Raw genomic sequence first — 20638 nt, forward strand, 5'->3', positions numbered from 1 at the left:
AACAAAGCTTTGAAAGAGAGGAAGTCTTAACTCGCCATTGGTTGGTCTGTTACTGAATCCTTGTCCTCTAATCCCTTAAAGAGGAAATCCTTGTAAGACTGGAGTTTAAAGGATAAGTCACCTCATAGGCCCAAAAATACTACAAACACTCTAAGCGGTCGAGGTCTAGGAGCGATATACGCCATTCTTTATCTCTGTCTTCTCGAAAGAAATCTTTCTTTCGAGAAGAATTGAGGCCATCATTCTTTATCAACCCACTCCTTGCCCGACAAAAGACAGGTACGTTTCCGAGACAAGTCTGCCTTCGGCAGCCGATTGGATAGAATTCCATCATAAAGTGATGTACTGTTAGGCAGAATTGTGAGCAGTACCCTCTGGAAACACCTCACAAAATGAGGACTACAGGTGTAAGCAAAAAACAACCTTTGGTATAAGTCTGTACCACACACTTTTGGTAGCGAGCTGAGCAGCCAGGCTTATCTCAAGAGGGACTGTGAGCAGTAGAAGATGTTACACAGAACTATCACAATCACACTGGTTCAAGTAGACACTTACACTCAAGGTTTCTTGGTAAAAAGTACTTAAACATTTATTTAAACAGACATTTGAAAAACATTCACTAGTAGAAATTAACTCAATATTAAACACCAATATACTACAGCACAAAACTCTAAGTTGTAGGGACAGTTTGAGCTCCCCTGAAAAAGGAGCCAAATGGCACTTCAGTACTTTTAAATAGGAATAAAAAAGCAGGGCGGATGAGGATCCGGCCAGAGAGACAAAAGCGAAAAAAGAGAGGGAGCGCAAGCCAGAAGGAGGAACTGGCAAGCGCAGCACAGGTGAACGCAGAGCGCACACCGAAGCAAAGGGTAAGAAAAACAGGACAGGAAGGGAGCACAAGAGAGAGAAAAACGCTGCACTGCGCAGAGAGGCGGCTAGAAGAACATGGGCAGAACCGCAGTGAGACACGGCTGAGGAGAAAGAGAAGGCAAGCCATGCGGTGTGCACGGAGAAAGGCAGACTAGTGCTTAGACCCAAAGAAGCACTACCACAGTAGCGGGTTGCAACATGCCGACCGCCGGGAGGAGGGGGAGTTAAGCCTCCCGGCGGTGGCCATGTTGCAAACCACTAGACCGCTGCACATGACGGAGAGAAAACATAGTGGAACACTCAGTTGGGGCTAGCCTGCCAGTGATTCCACAGGTACCAGCTCACGCGGTGCATGACAGTAGGAGGGGGGAGACAGCCATAGCTTACTCGAGAGGATTATTTCTAGAGCTTATGACGATAACAGGAGAGTACCCATATTGGAACCAGTAGATATATGCACAGACATTGAGGACGAGAGAGGGCCTGACAAGTTAAGTTTACTAGGAGATCATTTGACGAGAAGGAAGCATATACGCAGATGCCCTTATTGGAGAGAGGAGGGGTGAGACCTCAGTCCGTGCCATGAAAACACAAAGACAAGGAGAATGTGAAGTGTAGGTTACTATCATTGAGCACGGTAGCAGGGAAATTGATTTATGAGATGGAGAAGATGCCAGCTGGTCACAGACTAGCAGTGGGTGAGGTAAAGGGACTGTTAGTATCGATATTAGGAGTTGCAGCTGATGATGCATGGAAGAGGGCAGGGTTTGCAGGGGTGACGACACAGCACACAATGGGGCGCCATTTGCAAACTGCAGGCCAACAGTATGGCAAGCATTACAAACACAAAACTCAGACACATCAGACATTGGCCCGATTATGTCACGTAAGATGAGGGAAGATGAATACCCTGTGCGGTACATTCAGGACATTCAAGAGCTTTGGCGCCTCAAAACACGAGAGCCTTGGCACAAGAAAATAGCAGTATTTAATCATATTTTAGTGCAGGGATTACCAGAGCCAGTACAGAAGAGCTTGAAGAAACTAGTGGGATGGAAGCAAAGGGATGGCCAGAAATACATTCTACGATAGTTATGGTATGTTATGTTATTTTGCATTTGTATAGTGCTTTATGTATCATTGGTATGATCTCAAAGCGCTGGTAGGTTGAACGCCCTCGGGAACCACAGTTCAAGTCAGTTGAGAGAGTCGTAAAGTGCTTGGGCGCACCAGGTATGTGTGCAGCTGGTGTGGTTGTTGCATGATAGCTGCTTCTTAGCAGTAGGTGTGGTGCTGAGGAGATCAGTTGAATGTGTTCAGTCCGGAGGGGGACATCCAGACTGAGGTTTGGCTGCGTTAGGCCTGAGGAGACGCCTAAGATAGCCGGTATGTGCTAGCAAGGTGTGTTTTATTAGGATGATGGGTAGTTTAATGAGTCATGTTAGTATGAGAACAGCTTTACCGAATGTGTCATAAAACTGCTGTGTTCTTTTTGAATGGTGGTGTATAGGAGAGAGTAAGCGTAGTAGTGTGATATTGTGGTGATCAGTAAAGTGTATGCGACCAGGCACACTCAATGATGTTGGGAATACCTTCTAAATTCAACTTTTAACACAGTGACGCTATTAGGGTATATTCAATGATGTTGGGATGTATGCATCATTGCATACTGTGGCAGGACAAGGTTAAGCAAAGAGCGGAAGATAGGAAGGCAGATGAGGCCAAACTACTGCAGCGAAAGCTATCAAAGTATGCGATGGAAGGGGCGAGTATAACCAGCCCCACCCAACAGACACAGCAGCAGTAGCAACAACCACAACAGTTTTCACCGCCAATGGGAGAAGGGTACATGGGGCGGGGCAGCCCACAGCAGTGATCCCGAGGAAGGGGAGGTTTACAAAGAGGGCGTGGCTTCGGGCCACAGATGCATCACAACCACGGGGGGTTTCAGGGATATGGACAACAGATGCAACAGAACCCAGGAGACTTTTATGGGGGGTTTTCAACCCAAGGGAGGGAGCCACTACAGTGATGGACTTGCGGCCAGCTAGGACACATTGCACGGGCATGACACAATGGAATTGGGGAGAGCATGGCCAGCAGCAATATCAAGGAGGCCAAGAAGATTATTACGTACAGGATCAACAGCCACAAGGGCAGATGCAGGGTACATATCAACAGATGCCAAAAGCACAAGTACAAGCACAGCCACCAGCACAAGCACAACCATAAGCAAAGACACAGGTACCACAGAAGGCAGTACCGACACTACAGTATTTACAAGCACCACAGATTAGAGGGAGCACACAGCAACTAGATACAGAATGATGACGCATCAGCACACATGGAAACTGTGGCAACAGTGCCCGTCCGATGACTTGGAGGGGTCACAATTGTAGGGAACAACCCCTTTACATGGAATGGGTTATCGATGTACCCCCAATAGGACAGCTCACAGACAAACTTGATGTGTCCCATCCTGTCGATCACACCCAACCCTGTGGAGGAACCTCACATAGGGGTGGACGATAGGTGACAAAACGTTTTCCTGTCATGATCACCTCCAGAGTTGTAGAGTTGGGATCAGGCATTCTGAGCAGGAGGGGGTCTTGTTGCAGATCAGTGGCGGCTAGATGGGTATTAGCATGGCAAACCCGGCGTTCCCACATTCCTCAATACCAAAGTTACAATGGGCCCCCATAGAAATCCAATATTCACAACTCCCCTTAAGATGGCCGCCCTGCGGGTCACTGTCTAAGAAATTTGTGAGAACTAGTGGTTGGGAATTGATGACTATAAAAGCTCCGCCCCTGCAGTAACAGGCGCTTCGTGTTAGTTCCGCTCACAGCGGTGTAACGCTACCAGCGCTCAGATCACAGACCTGCAAGACAATAGAAAAATTAATGTTAACAACTTGCAAAGTTAACAGAAAAACTACAGACCTAAGTGTTCAACGTACCTGACAAGAATTTCTGCAGTAGCAGTCCTCTGACAGGTGATTTTCATTATCCGTAGTACCGCAGTTCAGTCAGCGGTCATCTTCCTCAGCCGCGGCTTCTTTGCAGTTCAGTCAGTAGTTTGTTTCCTCGCAGAATCCTCCGACTTCCGAAAACCTGCAAAGACAAGGTACAAAAGTGAATTAAAGAACATTACGACATTATAGCGAGTGAAGATAAAAGAAGCGCTTACGCACCTGAAGCTCCGACAAGCTTCCCAAAGTCTTACCTCAGAGAAGGTGCCATAACTTGGCAACGGAGGCGCGCATGCTTACCTTAAGAGAACACTTCCAGCGCTACCCAAGAGAAAATCTTTTCCTCAATGCATATGCAAAAGAAAGAGAGAATCATTAGATCAACGCCAAGAGAGAGCTGTAACGCTCACCTGACTCCCACGGAGGCGCTGGCCTGGTTCGCGCTGCTGTGACCTCTTCTAAGATGATGCGCAGGGTTCGGAAGACAGACTGGACCGGGCCCCCAAATCTGGCTCGCAGAAGTATCCTTCTGTAGGCGAAAATAGGGGATTAACTGTCTGCAGGGTAATGCAATCGGCCTCCCACTTTCCCCTCTCACCCTCCTCGAAACCCTTCTGTGATTCCTCGTAGCGTCCCACCTTAGGGTCTGGAAGGACGAGCTCTCCATCCTGCTTCTGATGCAGGGGCGCATTGGTATCCAGTTACTTCACTGGATTTTCGGATTGGTGAGAACCAAACTTGCTTGGCTTCCAGGTAAGTTTTTTGATAAGAGGTTCCCCTTGTGTCCATGCATTAATGTACTAATGCTAGTGTCTTTTTCCCCATAGGGGTCGGGGTACGGAATGCCGGGGAACAGGCACCGACCCGAGATGAGAGGTGAGATATCCTTGTAGAAATCAGGTAAGTCTTTAATGAGCGTTTTTTGGTAATGTCTTTTCATTCGCTCATTAACGCTGATGTCTTTTTTTTCCCCTTAGGGGCCGGGGTCCGGAAATGCCAGGATGCGGCGCGGACCCGAAATGAAGAGGGAATGAATCAACAGGTAAGTCTTAACATGGAGATTTAGTTTTCCTTATTCCCTTCTCTCTCTCACCTTTTGTTCTGGTCTTTTTCTCCCTAGGCGCTGGGGCGTGATTGCGAATCCGGATGATCGCTGCTGAACATGGAGGCGCCCTGTAAAGGTGAGTGGAATGCGGCGCTGCAGCGATCGACGCGATGAGCTTTTAAATAAAAGTTTTCCTTTTCAGGATTGTCGGCGAGATATCTCCGGGATGCGGATTTAGCAGGTAAGGACTTTTCCTTCTTCTGTTCTCTTCTTCTCTTCCTTTGCAGGTGATCCAGGATGCTGGCAGGCGTGGCAGAAGTCAGGATGCAGGAGCAGACACGGTGAGCGTCCAGCTGCTAGATGCAGAACAATGCGAAGCACGTGTGGCTGTTCGGGTGGGGTTTAAATAGCTTTGGAAGAAGTTCCAGGTATGTATCCTTCCTCCTATCAGGTATGTAGCCTTTACCCGACCATGCCCGGATGGTAAATTAGTCCCACAGGTAAAGTAGTTCCTTTCAGGCCTCAAGGAGGCCGGGATCCTGCAGCATGGTCTGCATCAGGTAAGTGCACCCAAGCACTCCCATAATGAGCCTGGCGCCTATGGCGCCAGGACTGATGTCTTTTATGAGCCATAGGCGCCAGGACACTGTCCAAAGGGCCCCTATATGGGGTTGCTGGGTCCTTCCTTGGGGACTGGATGTCCGCTTTCGGGGACGCAGGGCTTGAACCGGCTCCCCGGGAGCGGGCATCATGACAAGAGCTCTCTCCTCAGAACTTTATTTATGTTTTTTCTCAAATACTTTTACACCATAATTATTAAAGACTACAGCGCCCGCCAAGAGAGTCAAGACACTTACTTTCAGTGGCCTTTGAAGGTCTTCCAGCCTGAGTTCTTCTTGCTTCTCACCACCAACGTGCCTCTTTATGAAAGCAGGATGGAGAGCTCCCAAATAACAAAACACAGGTGAGGGGGAGAACGGGGCACATAAAACATTGGGGAAAAACCGCAGGGTGGGAAAAAAGGGTGGGCCATAGGACCTTGATCACATAATATTGATTCCAATATTCCCCATATTTTCTCTCTCTTTTGACACAGGGGAAACTCCTGTTTTAACCAGTATTGGTAGATAACCCCGGTCCTAGATCAATTAAGCTCCTGCGAGGACAAGGTAAGCGTTACATTTTGTTTCTTGTTGACAGTGGGGCAACTAGGTCATGTATTAGGGAAGGAACATTTAAATTGTCAGGTGATGTCATGAACACTCAAGGATTCACTGGGGCTCGAAAAGTGGTTCCTTTTACTGATAATATCTCACTATGTAAAAGAGATCACGACTTATCACTACCTTTACTTTACTCTTGACAGACACCCTTAAACATATTGAGACAAGCCATCATGAGTAGACTAAACATGAGCATCTCATTCACAAAGGCATAGTGTGCTCAACACCAGGCATGCACATGTTAAATGTAAAGCAGATTGTCCAAGCATATTGTGGACGCACGGTACAGAGCGGGCTGCCAGTGAACCCAGAGATGTTCCAATATGGGACTGACATTGCCATTGCATGGATTCCAGGCATTGCAGGAAAGGTGTGGCGAGTTCCAAGCGAATACCTGTTCAGGCCTGAGACACCATTGGATGAGCCAGAAGGAATGATAGTGTCCATAGAAATAGATACAGTACTGGAACTGTAGTGGAAAGACTGAAGGAGGATGGGACAAGCAAGGTGGTTCTGAGTGCGCGACTACCCTCCCATTATTCAGCACAGGCAGCAGAAGTAGTGGCTCTTATATTAGCACTCGAAAATGGCATAGAGAAGCATGTGACAATTTATTCTGACTCTGCCTACGTGACATCAACAGTACACTCAGGACTGACACAATGGCTCAGGAGAGGAGACGGGACCCCGGTGCAGCATGTGCTATCATTGGGCAAATTGATCGAGGTGATTGCATATCCGAAACAGGTAGCACTAGTAAAGTGCCAGGCCCACACAAAAGGGGAAGAACCTATATCAAGAGGAAATGAAGCAGCAGATCATGAGGCAAAATGTGCTGCCTATTTTGGGCAATTGTGGCATCTGAAGGAGAGACCAAAGGCTTAGGGAGGAGTAAGGAACATGGTGATGAGTGAAGGTGACAATGTACTACCAGAGACACAGATTATGGAGCTGCAGGGAGCTGTTCCCCAAGAGGAGAAGGAGCTCTGGATAAAGAGAGGATGCTCAATGTCTCCGACAGATGCCTTATCGTGGCAGAACAACACAGTGAAAGTGGTCATGCCACTAGCATTGCTGAAGACAGCATTGACACAAACAATTATACTATCCAACACACACAGGAAAGGAGGTCATTGTTACACACATTGGAGAAACGTATTTGTGCCCAAATTTGAATGAACATGTAGCTGATTTCATAAGTAACTGCTTGATCCAATTATGTCATGGATACCACTACATGATAGTGGTGGTCTGCCCATTCTCTAGGTGGATATTGGCAGGGCCCTGTCCACATGCTATGGCCCTTAGAGCGGCTACGTTTCTGGTCAGGGACGTTTTCCCAAAATGGGGTGTGTTTGAGGTCCTGCGGTCTGACAACACCCCTCACTTCGCCAATGAACTATTCAAACACATCACAACCCTTCTAGGCATCAAGCATACATTTGCCTGTGCATACCAGCCGCAAGCAAATGGGGTATGTGAACGCCTGATTGGACTCCTAAAGGAGTGCATAGCAAAAACTCAGCAGCGCACCAGGAAAAACTTGCTGCATTGTTTGCCTTTGGCCTTGTTTGAATTGCACAATAAGCCAGGGTCCAACCATCATTTAACGCCCCATGAGGTGGTAGCAGGACAGCTTATGCATCTTCCCCTGGCTCGTCCCACAAGAGCATTGAAAGATTGTGATAACAGTGCAGATGTGTTCAGACAGGAAATGTATGAATACATTACTTCTCTGGTTTCTAGTGCTTCTTTTATCCCTCACCAGATAGGGAGGCCCAGAAGATGGTGAATAGATCAACTGTGACAACACACCACAAGACAATGAACTGTAGCAAACTGTGAAAGTGGGAGATATTGTTCTCCTGCTGAACTTTGTCAGGCGCTGGAATGCACCAAGATTCACAGGACCTCATGTTGTAGAAGAGGTAGCAGACTGTGCTATTAGGTGGGAAAACTGTATGGAATCACCTTCAAAACGTCAAGCCCTACAAAGCAGTGGCCTCACCTGGCAACAGAGTCTCTGTGACTGACAGGGCCATTGTTCAGGACCTTGATGAACTACAAGTGCGTGCAGACCTAACTGAGTTAGGGAGACCCTGTCACCCCATGGTTAGACGATCCGAAACAGCAGAAGCAGCAACTGGAACAGTTGTACAGATTGATTAAGGATACACTGTTATTTTCTTTTCACACACGCAGGGCTAAGTGAATGTCATGGGTATTGTTTTCCTGATGCTGCCTTCCACCCATCACCCTGAAACCTTTCTCCGACCAGTTTGTGGACTATATAAGGAGACCCAGACGATTCAGAGCACGATCCCCTGTAGTATATTATTTGGTTTTTGTAGAGTATTTGGACCAAGCATACCCACAACTTGAACACAGTGAATTCCCAGTGTTGGCTACATTGAGAGACCCCTCAGTAAGAAAGGTCTGGGCAGAGGTCTTTTCCATTGCAATTAGTGATTATATGGTACACAGGGCTTGAGAGTGCTGACAAATACTGACACAGTAACACCTTCTTTTGCAAATTTCAGGCTGGCAACTTTATCACCAGGCTGCAAGGATCAAGCAGCGTAAGTGGATATGAAAGAAACAATAAAGAACATTATTATCATGCTGTGTCTATTAATTCCCAGTGGCTTCATGGGATTTGCATTTTGGCAATTATATTTTGTTACCACTACCGCTGTACCCTATACTAACATTCCTGCGAACCAAGCAGGAAGGACGACTATGTCAGGTGGACGAGAACACAATGCTGATGAAGTAAGGAGCGGTAAGCGCAGTGTTGACACAGACATGAAGGCAGTAAACATGGTTCGAAGGGATTGTGTCCTCCGACGTATTCCTTATCTTTGATATACGTTTCCAGCTTGCTGGCCTCAGACATTTTTTCTGTAGAGGGCGTTGCGCGTCGACGTCCGCCGAGTCGATGTCCTTCGACGGCCACCGTATCAGCGCCGACGTCACCATGCCCATAAATAGACACGCGCTGCGTCCGTTGCTCAGTTCCTTTTTCCGCGCTTCGTGGGGCCTCGGAACGTCGTTGCTCAGTTCAGTCAGGTTTATCTAAATCTATTTTGACGAATATTACTTATTGTTCTCGACGACTTCTTCATCAGAACCGACGACGCCGCGATCCGGCTTCAAGAAATGTCGAGACTGCGGTAAAAAAATGTCAATAACGGATCCACACAGGGTCTGTTTATGGTGCTTGGGGTCCGAGCACCATTGTTCGGAGTGTGAGGACTGCATGTCCATGACGGCAAAAGCCCTGAAGGAGCGAAAGGGGAAGCTCGAGAGAGGTAAGTCAGCCAAGTCGAGGCATTCGTCTCCTCGCCGTCGAAAACACTCCCATTCTAGATCTCGAAACAGCTCCCACCATTGGTCGAGATCTAGACACTCAAAAAAGAGACGTCGAAGGTCCCATTCCTCGCCGTCTTCGGCGTCCCCACAAAGAGTTTCCTGTCCCACCATACACAGTTCTCAAGCTGAGTGGGAGGAATTCAGAAAGAAAATGTTAAGCGTTTTCGAGAACGCGGCCTCGACCCCCTCGAAGACAGCTGAGGGTGATACCCCGGGTGAAAAACCCAAAAAATCAAAACGCTGCGAGTCGCAGCACCCGGCGAAACATTCCACCCGAGAGCGCCATGAGCCATCGGGTAAGAAGGCACCGTCTTCGACACCGTCGTCGAGGGTTCCTTCAACGCAGTCGTCGAAGATTCCTTCGACGCACGGGTCGGCACCATCGACGCCGTTGTCGAAGGGTTCCTCGACGCATCGGTCGATCGACTTGATGCCATCGTCGACGTCGACGCCGATGAAAGCGAGGACCAAGGCTCCACAGCCAACGGTTTTTTCAAGGGCCTCCGGCACGATGCCGAGACCGTCGTCGATGCCCTCGAGTAGGATCCCGATCCTCTCGAATTCTTCGAGGCCCCTTCCAGTTTTTTCGATGCCATTTTCGGCACCTTCGAGGCCGGTTACATCGGCGTCGATGACTTCGACATTTTCTCGTCCAATAACGACGAGTTTGGCTCCTTCGGCCCTAGAGATGGGCTTTACTCCATTTCAGAGATCAGAATACCCTGGTCTTTCTTCAATTTATGAAGAAAGAGAAGACTCTGACCAAGGAACTTTTGGTTTACAGAGATCCTCACTGCCTCCTGCAGAGGATATCACCTCTGAAGAAAGGAGGCTGAAGGAACTACAGGACTCACTTCATGAGGCCAGTGGACTTGACACTTCCCCAGAAGTGGAATTTGTAAAGCCAGACCCAGGGGAACATGCCGAAACACCTTATAGAACCCTGATGGCAAGAATAATTGAGTTTATGGGTTGGTCTAACCTTCACCTGTTTTCCAACAGGATGATCTAACGGATATATTGGACAAAGGCCCACAGGAGGACCCGTGGTCCCCTTCCATGCAGCCCTACAAAGAAAAATTCCATCCAATTGGGAGACTCCCGAAGTCATCCCAGCAGTCAATAAAAGACTGTCGACAAAGTATAGGGTAGCGGCTGCTGACCCTGAATACCTGTCAAAACATCCGACCCCAGAGAGCCTGGTGGTTCAAGCGGCAACTTCATCCAGCAGTAAGACTGCTTACCCTACTGTCCCACAGGACAGGGATGACAAGAGGTACGACTCTATGCCAAAGAAAGTCTTCTCTGCCTGTAGTGTGGCGTTGAAGTCCATCAACGCCACCTGTACGCTCGCCAGGTTCAGTCACACATAATGGGAGTGTGCTTCATCAGCGGCTGACTGCATACCCGATGGAGAGGAGAAGGAAGCCTTCCTTAACATCATTCAAGATGGCAAAGATGCCATGTGCGAGTCTCTTCAAACTGGCATAGATTCCGCTAACAGTATCAGCAGGGCCATGGCGGCTAGTACAACAATCCGCAGGCATGCGTGGTTGCGAAAGTCTGGCTTTGCTCCAGATGTACAGGCCAGACTTTTGAATATGCCCTTTGACGGCTCTTCATTATTCGGAAAAAAGGCTGATGACAGTCTGGAAAAGTTACAGACTTCTAAAGCAGCAGCAAAATCCTTAGGAGCTGCTATCCGCCAAACTCCTTTTCGCCCCTCAGGAACCTCTGGGAGAGGAAAGTCCTTTCGCTATTATTCCGCATTTGGAAAAGGTAGAGGACAGCCGGCTCAAAGAGGCCAAAGAAGATCCACTCGAGGTGGGCGGGTCAAAGGTACTAAGACCGCAGCAGCAGCAGGTGCCTCTTCACCCTCGGCATCTGCATCAGCCGCCCCCAAACCACTCTGAGGCCTTCGCACACAAGACACCTGTAGGGGGCAGGTTAACTCACCATCTGACGGAATGGCAGGCTATAACGTCAGATGCTTGGGCGTTGGAGACAGTTGCCCAAGGTTACTGCCTACCCTTTCTACACATCCCTCAGAGTCATCCACCGGGGAACAGCTCCCTAAAAGTTCCAGATCCGCCCCTCTTGCAGGAAATTATGGACCTGCTAGAGAAAGGTGCCATAGAACCGGTACCTGTAGCGGACAGGAACAAGGGCTGGTACTCCCCTACTTTCTCACACCAAAGAAGGACGGAGGACTGAGACCCATCCTGGACTTACGGGAATTGAACAAGTTCCTCAGGAAGGACAAGTTCAAGATGGTAACTCTCTCTCAGATCCTTCAGACCCTCCAACTCCAGGACTGGCTGGTATCTCTGGACCTTCAGGATGCTTATTTCCATGTGCCAATCCAACTCAAGCACAGGAAATACCTGAGGTTCGCAATTGGCAACTCTCATTATCAATTTCGAGTTCTGCCATTTGGGCTGACCTCCGCCCCAAGGGTCTTCACCAAGCTGATGTCGGTAGTGGCGGCGAGTCTAAGGAGGGAAGGGATCCACGTCTATCCCTACCTGGACGATTGGCTGATCAGGGCCGTATCTTCGGAACAGGCCGGGACCCAGCTAGATTATGTCTGCCTCTTCCTTCACAGACTGGGCTTCTCCCTCAATTTAAAGAAGTCACAGATGATACCATCTCAGAGACTCCAGTTCATTGGAGCGGTCCTGGACACTTCCCTGGGAAAAGCCTCGCCACCAGAGGTGAGGGCTCAAGATATTCTACAGATGGTCACCAAGTTCCAGAATGCCCAGCGTCTCCCAGCCTTTGACTTTTTGAGGTTGCTAGGCCTCATGGCATCCTGCATCTTCCTTGTGCCAGAGGCTCGCCTGAGAATGAGATCTCTTCAGTGGGCACTGAGAAGTCAGTGGTCACAATTCTCAGGGAGAATGTCAGACCTCCTCCGGATTCCAGACAAGGTAGCCCACGACCTTCAATGGTGAGCCTATTCAGAGAACATCTTGAAAGGAGAACTGTTTTGGCAACCATGGCCGGAGATAACAGTAGTCACAGACGCCTCGCTCACAGGGTGGGGAGCCCATGCCAACGACTTAACCATCAGCAGTCATTGGTCTTCATCGGAGTCCAGACTACATATCAACCTATTAGAGCTGTGAGCGATCAGACTAGCGCTGAAAGCTTTCCTGCCATCAGTACAGGTGAGAAATGTCCTGACAATGACGGATAACACGGTGGCCATGCACTACCTCAACAAAAGAGGAGGGGTAGGATCACTGCCACTGTGCAGAGAGGCAATGCAGCTCTGGTTTTGGGCAATTCGGGAAGGAATCTCTCTATCGGCAGTCCACCTAGCCGGAGAGAAGAATTTGACAGCGGACGCTCTGAGCAGGCAGAGCACAGTCTCCCACGAATGGGAGCTAGCTCAGGAAGTCCTTCAAGAGATCTTCGCCCTTTGGGGAACCCCTCTGGTGGATCTGTTCGCCACAAGCACCAACAGGAAGTGCGATATGTTCTGTTCAAGGGAATTTCCCCCGAGAGGAGCTCTAGGAGACGCGTTCGTAGTGGACTGGGAGTTTCCACTCCTCTACCCATTTCCAACAGTCCCTGTTATTCCTCAAATGATCAGGAGGTTGAGAAGATTCCGGAAAACCATGATCCTAATTGCCCCGGACTGGGCCAGGAGAACGTGGCACCCGGACCTTCTAGATATTTCCATCTGTCCTCCAATCCGTCTTCCACTCAAAGATCATCTTCTCTCGCAGAAGGGAGGTCAGGTTCTCCATCCAGACATCAGAACCCTCAACCTTCACGCTTGGCTTCTGAAAGGTTGAGGTACAAGGATTGGGATCTCCCTGATGACGTCATGGAGGTGTTGCTTTCGGCCAGAAGACCAGCAACAAAGTCTTTATACTGCTGCCGTTGGAACACGTTTTGCAGCTGGTGTAGGGAAGAGAATATCGACCCTTTTTCATGTGATACACCAACGGTGTTATCGTTTCTACTCTACTTGGCAAACTCAGGCCTTCAAGTTGGCACTGTAAAAGGCTATCTCGCAGCGCTTTCTATCTTCAAGCGCACTGCGGAGGAACCATCGTATTTCAAAATTCCTCTAGTGGTACAATTTCTCAAGGGTCTGACTAATGTTTACCCTCCAAAACCATTCTAGGTTCCATTATGGGACTTAAATTTAGTCTTAAACTTCTTAATGGGCACTCCATTCGAGCCACTTCACTCTTGCGCATTGAGATTTCTCACACTTAAAACAGTCCTACTTGTAGCACTAACATCTGCTAGGAGGGTGAGTGAGCTACAACCTCTCTCCTGTAAACCCCCACATACAATCTTCCACAAGAACAAGGTTGTCCTCCAGGTGAAGCCTAATTTTCTCCCAAAGGTGGTATCTGAATTCCATATTACTCAGAAAATTACCTTGCCTTCATTCTACCCTCCTCCCCATCCGGGGAAAGAGGAGGAAAGGCTACACAGGCTGGACCCTAGGCGAGCTCTCAGCTTTTACATCAGCAGAATGGCTAGAATCAGGCAAGCAGACCAGCTTTTTGTAGGATACTCAGGTCACAAGTTGGGACTACCCATAACAAAACAAACCATCTCCAGGTGGATTATCTTGGCCATCCTGGAATGTTATAGACTAGCAAGGAAAGAGCCACCCCAAAACCTCAGGGCTCATTCAACCAGGGGTATTGCAGCTTCTTCGGCTCTCCAGAGAGGGGTACCGGTCCGGGACATATGTGCGGCTGCCACATGGTCGTCCGCACATACATTCACAAAATTTTACAATCCGGATTCCTCCACTGCTCAAGAGACCAGATTTGGCAAGACCGTATTACACTCGGTCCATCCCTAAAGGGATACATAACACTATCACTCCCTCCTCCAATTACATACCACTGCTATGGGAGTCTATCAAAGATAAGGAATATGTCGGAGGACACAATCCCTTCGAAGAACAAGTTACTTCTTACCTGGTAACGTTCTTTCGACGGGATGTTCCTCCGACGTATTCCTTATCGCCCCTCCCATCCATCCCTGCAGTGATAACTTCCCTTGTGGTTGCAGCTTTCGCTCCTTCAAGGTCACTAACCAATTCAGGCATGTCTTTTCTTATACAACAAAACGGAACTGAGCAACGGACGCAGCGCGTGTCTATTCATGGGCATGGTGACGTCGGCGCCGATACAGTGGCCGTCGAAGGACATCCACTCGGCGGACGTCGATGCGCAGCACCCTCTACAGAAAAAAATTCCGAGGCCAGCAAGCTGGAAACGTATATCAAAGATAAGGAATACGTCGGAGGAACATCCCGTCGAAAGAACGTTACCAGGTAAGAAGTAACTTGTTCATCTCACTGACATTGCTCGAGTATCCAACAACATGTGGTACAAACACATGACAAAAGGTAAGGAAACCATTGGGGAGAGCTGTTATGTCTGCTCTTTAATCTCCTACGCCTCTAGAATGTTCATAGCAACTGAAATACCGGCAACAAGAGCACTGTGCCTGATGTATCTTGCAATGCTGTAAACACAATGATGATTCTAAGGTAAAACAGCAACATTGAGATGGATGTCCATAGGGATCTTCCCATATGAAGACAATTACATAAAGACATTAGATATGATGAACAATGGTGATGTTGAAGTTGGCAAGAACGTAGGGTGCACAACAATTGAACAACTTGCAGCCATAAGAGCAGGAACGGCAGTGCTGATGGATCACTACTGGGCATGTGGATCAAAGACGTATGAGAAGCTGTCACCTGAGTGGGAAGGAGTATGCTCATCGGCACATATAAACATGCCTTCGTTGGTAGTGCCCAAGAAGGATGTGAAGCTCGATGACTTCCAAATGATGAACAACAACAAGAGAAAGAAGAGATCGGTCAAGGTGGCACCAACAGCCCAGATAGAGAAGGCAGAGAAGCAGGTCGGATTGAGCAGAGTGAAAAGAGGAGGGAATTACTTTGCAGAGGCATCAGAAACAGCACTTGACGAGATCTCAGCAGAACACAGACTGTTTAGCAGAACACAAATGTTCTTTGCATCAACAATACCAGGAATACAGACGTTCACAAATGCCAAGTGGTTACAGATCACTTGTTGGGAGCGGTGGTAACAATTAAAGGGATGGTCTAGTAAAAATTTTAATTTAAAAAATAGATAGGCAACATAAAAAAAAATACTAGCATTCTCTTTTTTAAAACTTCCTATGTAAAATTTTGAGCTATTCAAGCTCAAAATTCACAAAAGCAAGCACATGGGTGCATCCATTTTGTGAAATGGAGGCCCTCCTGTGCTGGCTTTTGCAGCACTAATGAAGGAAAAGCCAGCCAGCTGTAGTAAACAAAAGCTACCGCTGGGTGGCTTTCCCTTCATTAGTGCTTTAGGCGGAGGACGGGGACTGGAGACCAGAGCAGGAAAGCTGCAGCTGAATCTCGGTAAGTGCTATTTTTTTTTTTTTTAAATTAGCACTAGCTGCGTTTTTTTTCTAAGTTTTCCGGGCTGGAGGAGCCCGGAAAACTTAGAAATAAAACCGCAGCTTTAAAGATGTTGTATTTATGTTTGCGGTTGCTTTTGAAGCGACCGCAAACATAAATACAACGTTATTGTGTTGGAAAACGCTGCGGTTTTTCTTTCCAGGTTTCTCAGGCTCCTCCGGCTCGGAGGAGCCTGAGAAACTCGGAAAGAAAAACCGCAGCGTTTTCCAACACAACCGCGTGTGTTTCTGCCTGCTGTGGCTATCACTTTGGGTCTCCGGTGCTCCCACGGGAGCACCGGAGACCCAAAGTGAAAGCCACAGCAGGCAGAAACACAACGCGGTTATGTTTACATGCCGCATAGTGTTTCTACCTACAGCTGATTTCCCATTTGGGGCTCTCGGGCTCCCCGTGGGGAGCCCGAGAGCCCCAAATGGGAAAGCAGATTCAGGCAGAAACAACGGGGTTGTGTTGGAAAACGCTGCGGTTTTTCTTTCCGAGTTTCTCAGGCTCCTCTGAGCCGGAGGAGCCTGAGAAACTTGGAAAGAAAAACTGCAGCGTTTTCCAACACAATAACGTTGTATTTATGTTTGCGGTCGCTTCAAAAGCGACCGCAAACATAAATACAACGTTTTTAAAGCTGCGGTTTTATTTCTAAGTTTTCCGGGCTCCTCCAGCCCGTAAAACTTAGAAAAAAAAACGCAGCTAGTGCTTATTTTAAAAAAATAAATAAATAGCACTTACCGAGATTCAGCTGCAGCTTTCCTGCTCTGGTCTCCGGTCCCCGTACTCCGCCTACAGCACTAATGAAGGGAAAGCCACCCAGCGGTAGCTTTTGTTTACTACAGCTGGCTGGCTTTTCCTTCATTAGTGCCGCAAAAGCAAAAGCCAGCACAGGAGGGCCTCCCTTTCACAAAATGGATGCGCCCATGAGCTTGCTTTTGCGAATTTTGAGCTTGAATAGCTCAAAATTTTACATAGGAAGTTTTAAAAAAGAGAATGCTAGTATTTTTTTTTATGTTGCCTATCTATTTTGTAAATAAAATGTTTTACTAGACCACCCCTTTAACGCTACAGTGAATGGGTGCAGTGCTATAAGAGAAGAGCTCAGAGCAATAAGGTTGCGAGCGCTCCAGAATAGATATGTTCTGGATCTCCTCAGGGCCATGGAAGGAGGAGTTTGCGCAAAGATACAGAGTTCCTGTTGCACATTTACACCAGCTAACGACGAAGATAATGGAACTCTCTCATATGCAGTAGCACAGTTGGCCCAGATGCATGCGAAAATGAAAGATGAAGCACGAGGAACAGGGAAGGACAAGAGCTGGTTAGCGTATATATGGTCATGGATGCCATCATGGCTGTCAGATGGACTGAAGGTGATAGCAGGAGCCGTAGTGCTGGGAGCAGCATCAGTGTGTGCAATCAAAATCTGCATGGCAAGGTTCAAGAAAACAGCAGAATTGGCTATCGGAATGCAGATCCTGATGGATGTGAACATAGGAGGAATAAAGGATGAGGTTGTCCCAGAACGAGACACGCTGAAATCAAAGATTGCGCAGTGTGAACTATTTTTAGCAGGGACCATAAACCTGGACAATCCGCAGGACCCAAAGTTCTATGAAGGGAAGTGGGTTTGGTGCAATATGCTGTTATATGCACTGCTCATTCGACGACCACACAAACTATTACAGACACCTTGGACGAATAATGAAGATATGGCAGCCCAGAACAAAAGGACGGTTATATATGGATGTGGTTGACAAGTCGACCAGAGGGGAGACTGAAGAGGAAAGGGAAATTCGCCCCCGCCTCCCCCTCTTCCACTCCTATAAGATATGTGACACAGAAGAAGGTCAGGAGAAACCGTGAACGCCCATAGTATTTCGGCCCAATTCCTAGAGCTCCAATGATAGGCAAGTATGTTGCAAGGTACCCTCTCAGCCAGCCCTACATGCCAGATGCGGTACAAGTCTACCCCAGAGTGGATGAGGAGCCCCAGGCTGCAACTAAAGAGACCTCAATCAACAGTATTGATTAAAGCGCCAAGAAGCCATGTTACTGACGTTGTTAGAGACACCACGACTTAACAGCATTAGACATGAAGCACATCCGTACATCGGGACACAAACACACACCCGAATACATATGAAGAACACGAGCGTACAGTTATATAATTAGAGGACAGATACATATATATACTGTCATTGCTTTTGTTATTTTATCATTAGCTGAACGCAGAAAGCGCAAGAAGCAAGAGACCCTGAGTAAAGCTTGCAGACGCTTATATACAACTAATCTTATGGTACTGAAGGAGCACCTAAGGGACCTGACAGAGCCAAGTGTGACTATCATATGAGGAGTATAGAATAACATGGACACTGTAGGAACCGCATAATGGTTGAGGTAAATTACAGCCGGCCACAAGCCTCTCAGCCAGAGCTGAGCTGAGTTGAATTCAGGCTGGACAAGAGCAAACGTGTGAGACAGGACCCGCTGCCAAGGCCACCAGATACGAATGACATTCCATTCCTTGAATGACAGTAACACCAGCTGCAATAAATAGGAATAATTTGTCATAATTCAGAGCTGCAGAGCTCCAAATAATGGTCACCGAACACGTGACCCGAATGACTCAGACAAAGGACAGAAACCAGTGCTGGGAAAGGGAGCCAATCTCACGCCACCAGACATGAGCTTGCAACAAAGATGTTACAATGTGAGACAGGTGTTGCACGAGATGAACAAGCCCTCTCATAGTCTAAAGTGTTACACACAAGTTACAATGCAGACACATAGTCGTCCTTATTAGCTTGAGGAGGTACACTAATAGCTGAGAACCTTTGCCGGTCTTAGTTCTCGGACATCAGTTCTAGCCAACCACAGTTCAGTATCCTAGGGGAGGGTAGCAAGGTGCAAGAACCAATGGTAAGACACTCACACTCCAACATTGTTAGAAATAGTGATTTGGGGATGGACCAGGCCAGCCACCTGACATGCGTGAGCCAGTAGATTAACATGTACAGTGTCCACTATAGGTGGACTATTACTCAGTACCCAATCTAATAGTCTGGTAGGTTTTCTGGAGAGTTACCCAGGTTGTGACGTCACTCTGACGCAACTTTAGGACAAAACTGGCCTGCGAGCCAGGGGATGTTGAGTGGTTCACGGATTTCTTCTATCCTTGTACTGATCCCTGTTGGTTTTGCTGTAATAAACCGTAGTTTGAACTTGCTGTTTTACTGAGTCTATGTTCCTTTTGCGGGAAGGTGTTCCAAGAGTCCGTTAATTCCTAGTGGCCCTTTGGACAATCTGGGAGTTTGTCCTAACAGCATTCATACACTTACACTTATAAACAGCAGGCAGAATCCATGGGGAGTTATTGTAATGCCAGCCCTCATGTAGCAGCATTAACTTTTCTATTTGAGTTTGTAAAGGGCATATGGACCCGGGAGCCACCTGGATTCCCATTCCTTACTACCACTCCAGTAGATGTGTTCAGGAATGCCGTACTTTGTGAGAGATTAACATTTCATTTAATATCTTTTGAAATCTCATGCACATTTCACTTTGCTGGGTTTATATATACATGATCGACTGAACCTCGATCAGTATTACAAAATGACATATAACTTGAAAACTATTTTAGATTCTTAAAATAACCTTTTTTGTTTGAAACTTGACTGTCGTTTGTGTCAGAATTTTCAAAATGTATTATCTTCAATAACGGGTTGTCCTGGTTATTAAATGCTTATTTTCATTTCAGAATAATCGTATCAAAACATCCAAGTACACCATCTTGACCTTCTTACCAATTAATCTGTTCGAGCAGTTCCAGCGAGTTGCAAATGCATATTTTCTGTTCCTGTTGATTTTGCAGGTAATATATATTTTCACATTATAGCCTCTACATGACTCTACTTTAAAAGATAGATGTATAACTTGCCAGTATTTTTCTCCAGGCGCTAAGCTACACATAGAGAATGCATTGTTTATTGAGCTGTTATTTGTACTTTTATTAGTAGACGTACTGTAGGCGTATGAGTGTGGGTTTAGGTGGTTGCAAGTGCTGCATGTGAAGTACTGGAGCGAGTTAGCTTAATCTGAGTAGTGTGTCACGCTATTTCACTGTAAGATATTTGGACCAATCTGTGTGCTTGACAACACGGCAGAAGCAGCTCACCCTGCTGGGGCTTAAAACTGCTTTGCTGTGTATCAGATAAAGAGGGACTTTCTTTTTTTAGGTTCACGTGTTAAACATAGTTTGCAAGAACTACAGTTCCCATCTTCCCCAGGGGTTTAATCTCCCGTCAGTGGTGCGTTAGCGCTGGCTCGTTCTGCAGAGGCCGGTTAATGCCAGTTCGTGCCCGGGACGCATCGGGCGCCATGACGTTCTGCTGGCCACTGATTCTTGTATGCTCTGCTTCAGGCATGGTGGTAAATTGCTTTTAGTGAGGAACCTGGGGCTTCGGCCCTTCTGAAATGGGTGAAGGATGATTACACCGCTGGTGTGCCTACTAATTAACTCCAGATCACTGATTTGCCATGCCACCGAAATTACCGACTATCTATTTGAGAAGAACATTGACATTTGTGCAAGAATTGAGACCTGGCTGCATGAAGCAGCCGGTCCAGCTCTAGCACTGGCTATCCCTCCGGCTACTCGATTCTACAGGCAGACCAGCTCTCTG

At 47.5% G+C, this 20638-nt stretch overlaps 1 protein-coding gene across 1 annotated transcript in view; it reads left to right on the forward strand.

The window, feature by feature from the left end:
- The window catches only part of ATP8B4 (ATPase phospholipid transporting 8B4 (putative)), a 5389235-nt gene that overhangs the window by 350275 nt on the left and 5018322 nt on the right, over positions 1-20638 (forward strand). The window contains exon 3 of the mRNA XM_069624764.1: positions 19714-19827. Coding sequence (XP_069480865.1) covers positions 19714-19827 — 114 coding nt within the window. The remainder of the gene's footprint in view (positions 1-19713; positions 19828-20638) is intronic.

Source organism: Ambystoma mexicanum, chromosome 11, assembly GCF_040938575.1.
Source record: "Ambystoma mexicanum isolate Mex_15411 chromosome 11, UKY_AmexF1_1, whole genome shotgun sequence".
In the NCBI taxonomy this organism is placed as follows: Eukaryota; Metazoa; Chordata; class Amphibia; order Caudata; family Ambystomatidae; genus Ambystoma; species Ambystoma mexicanum.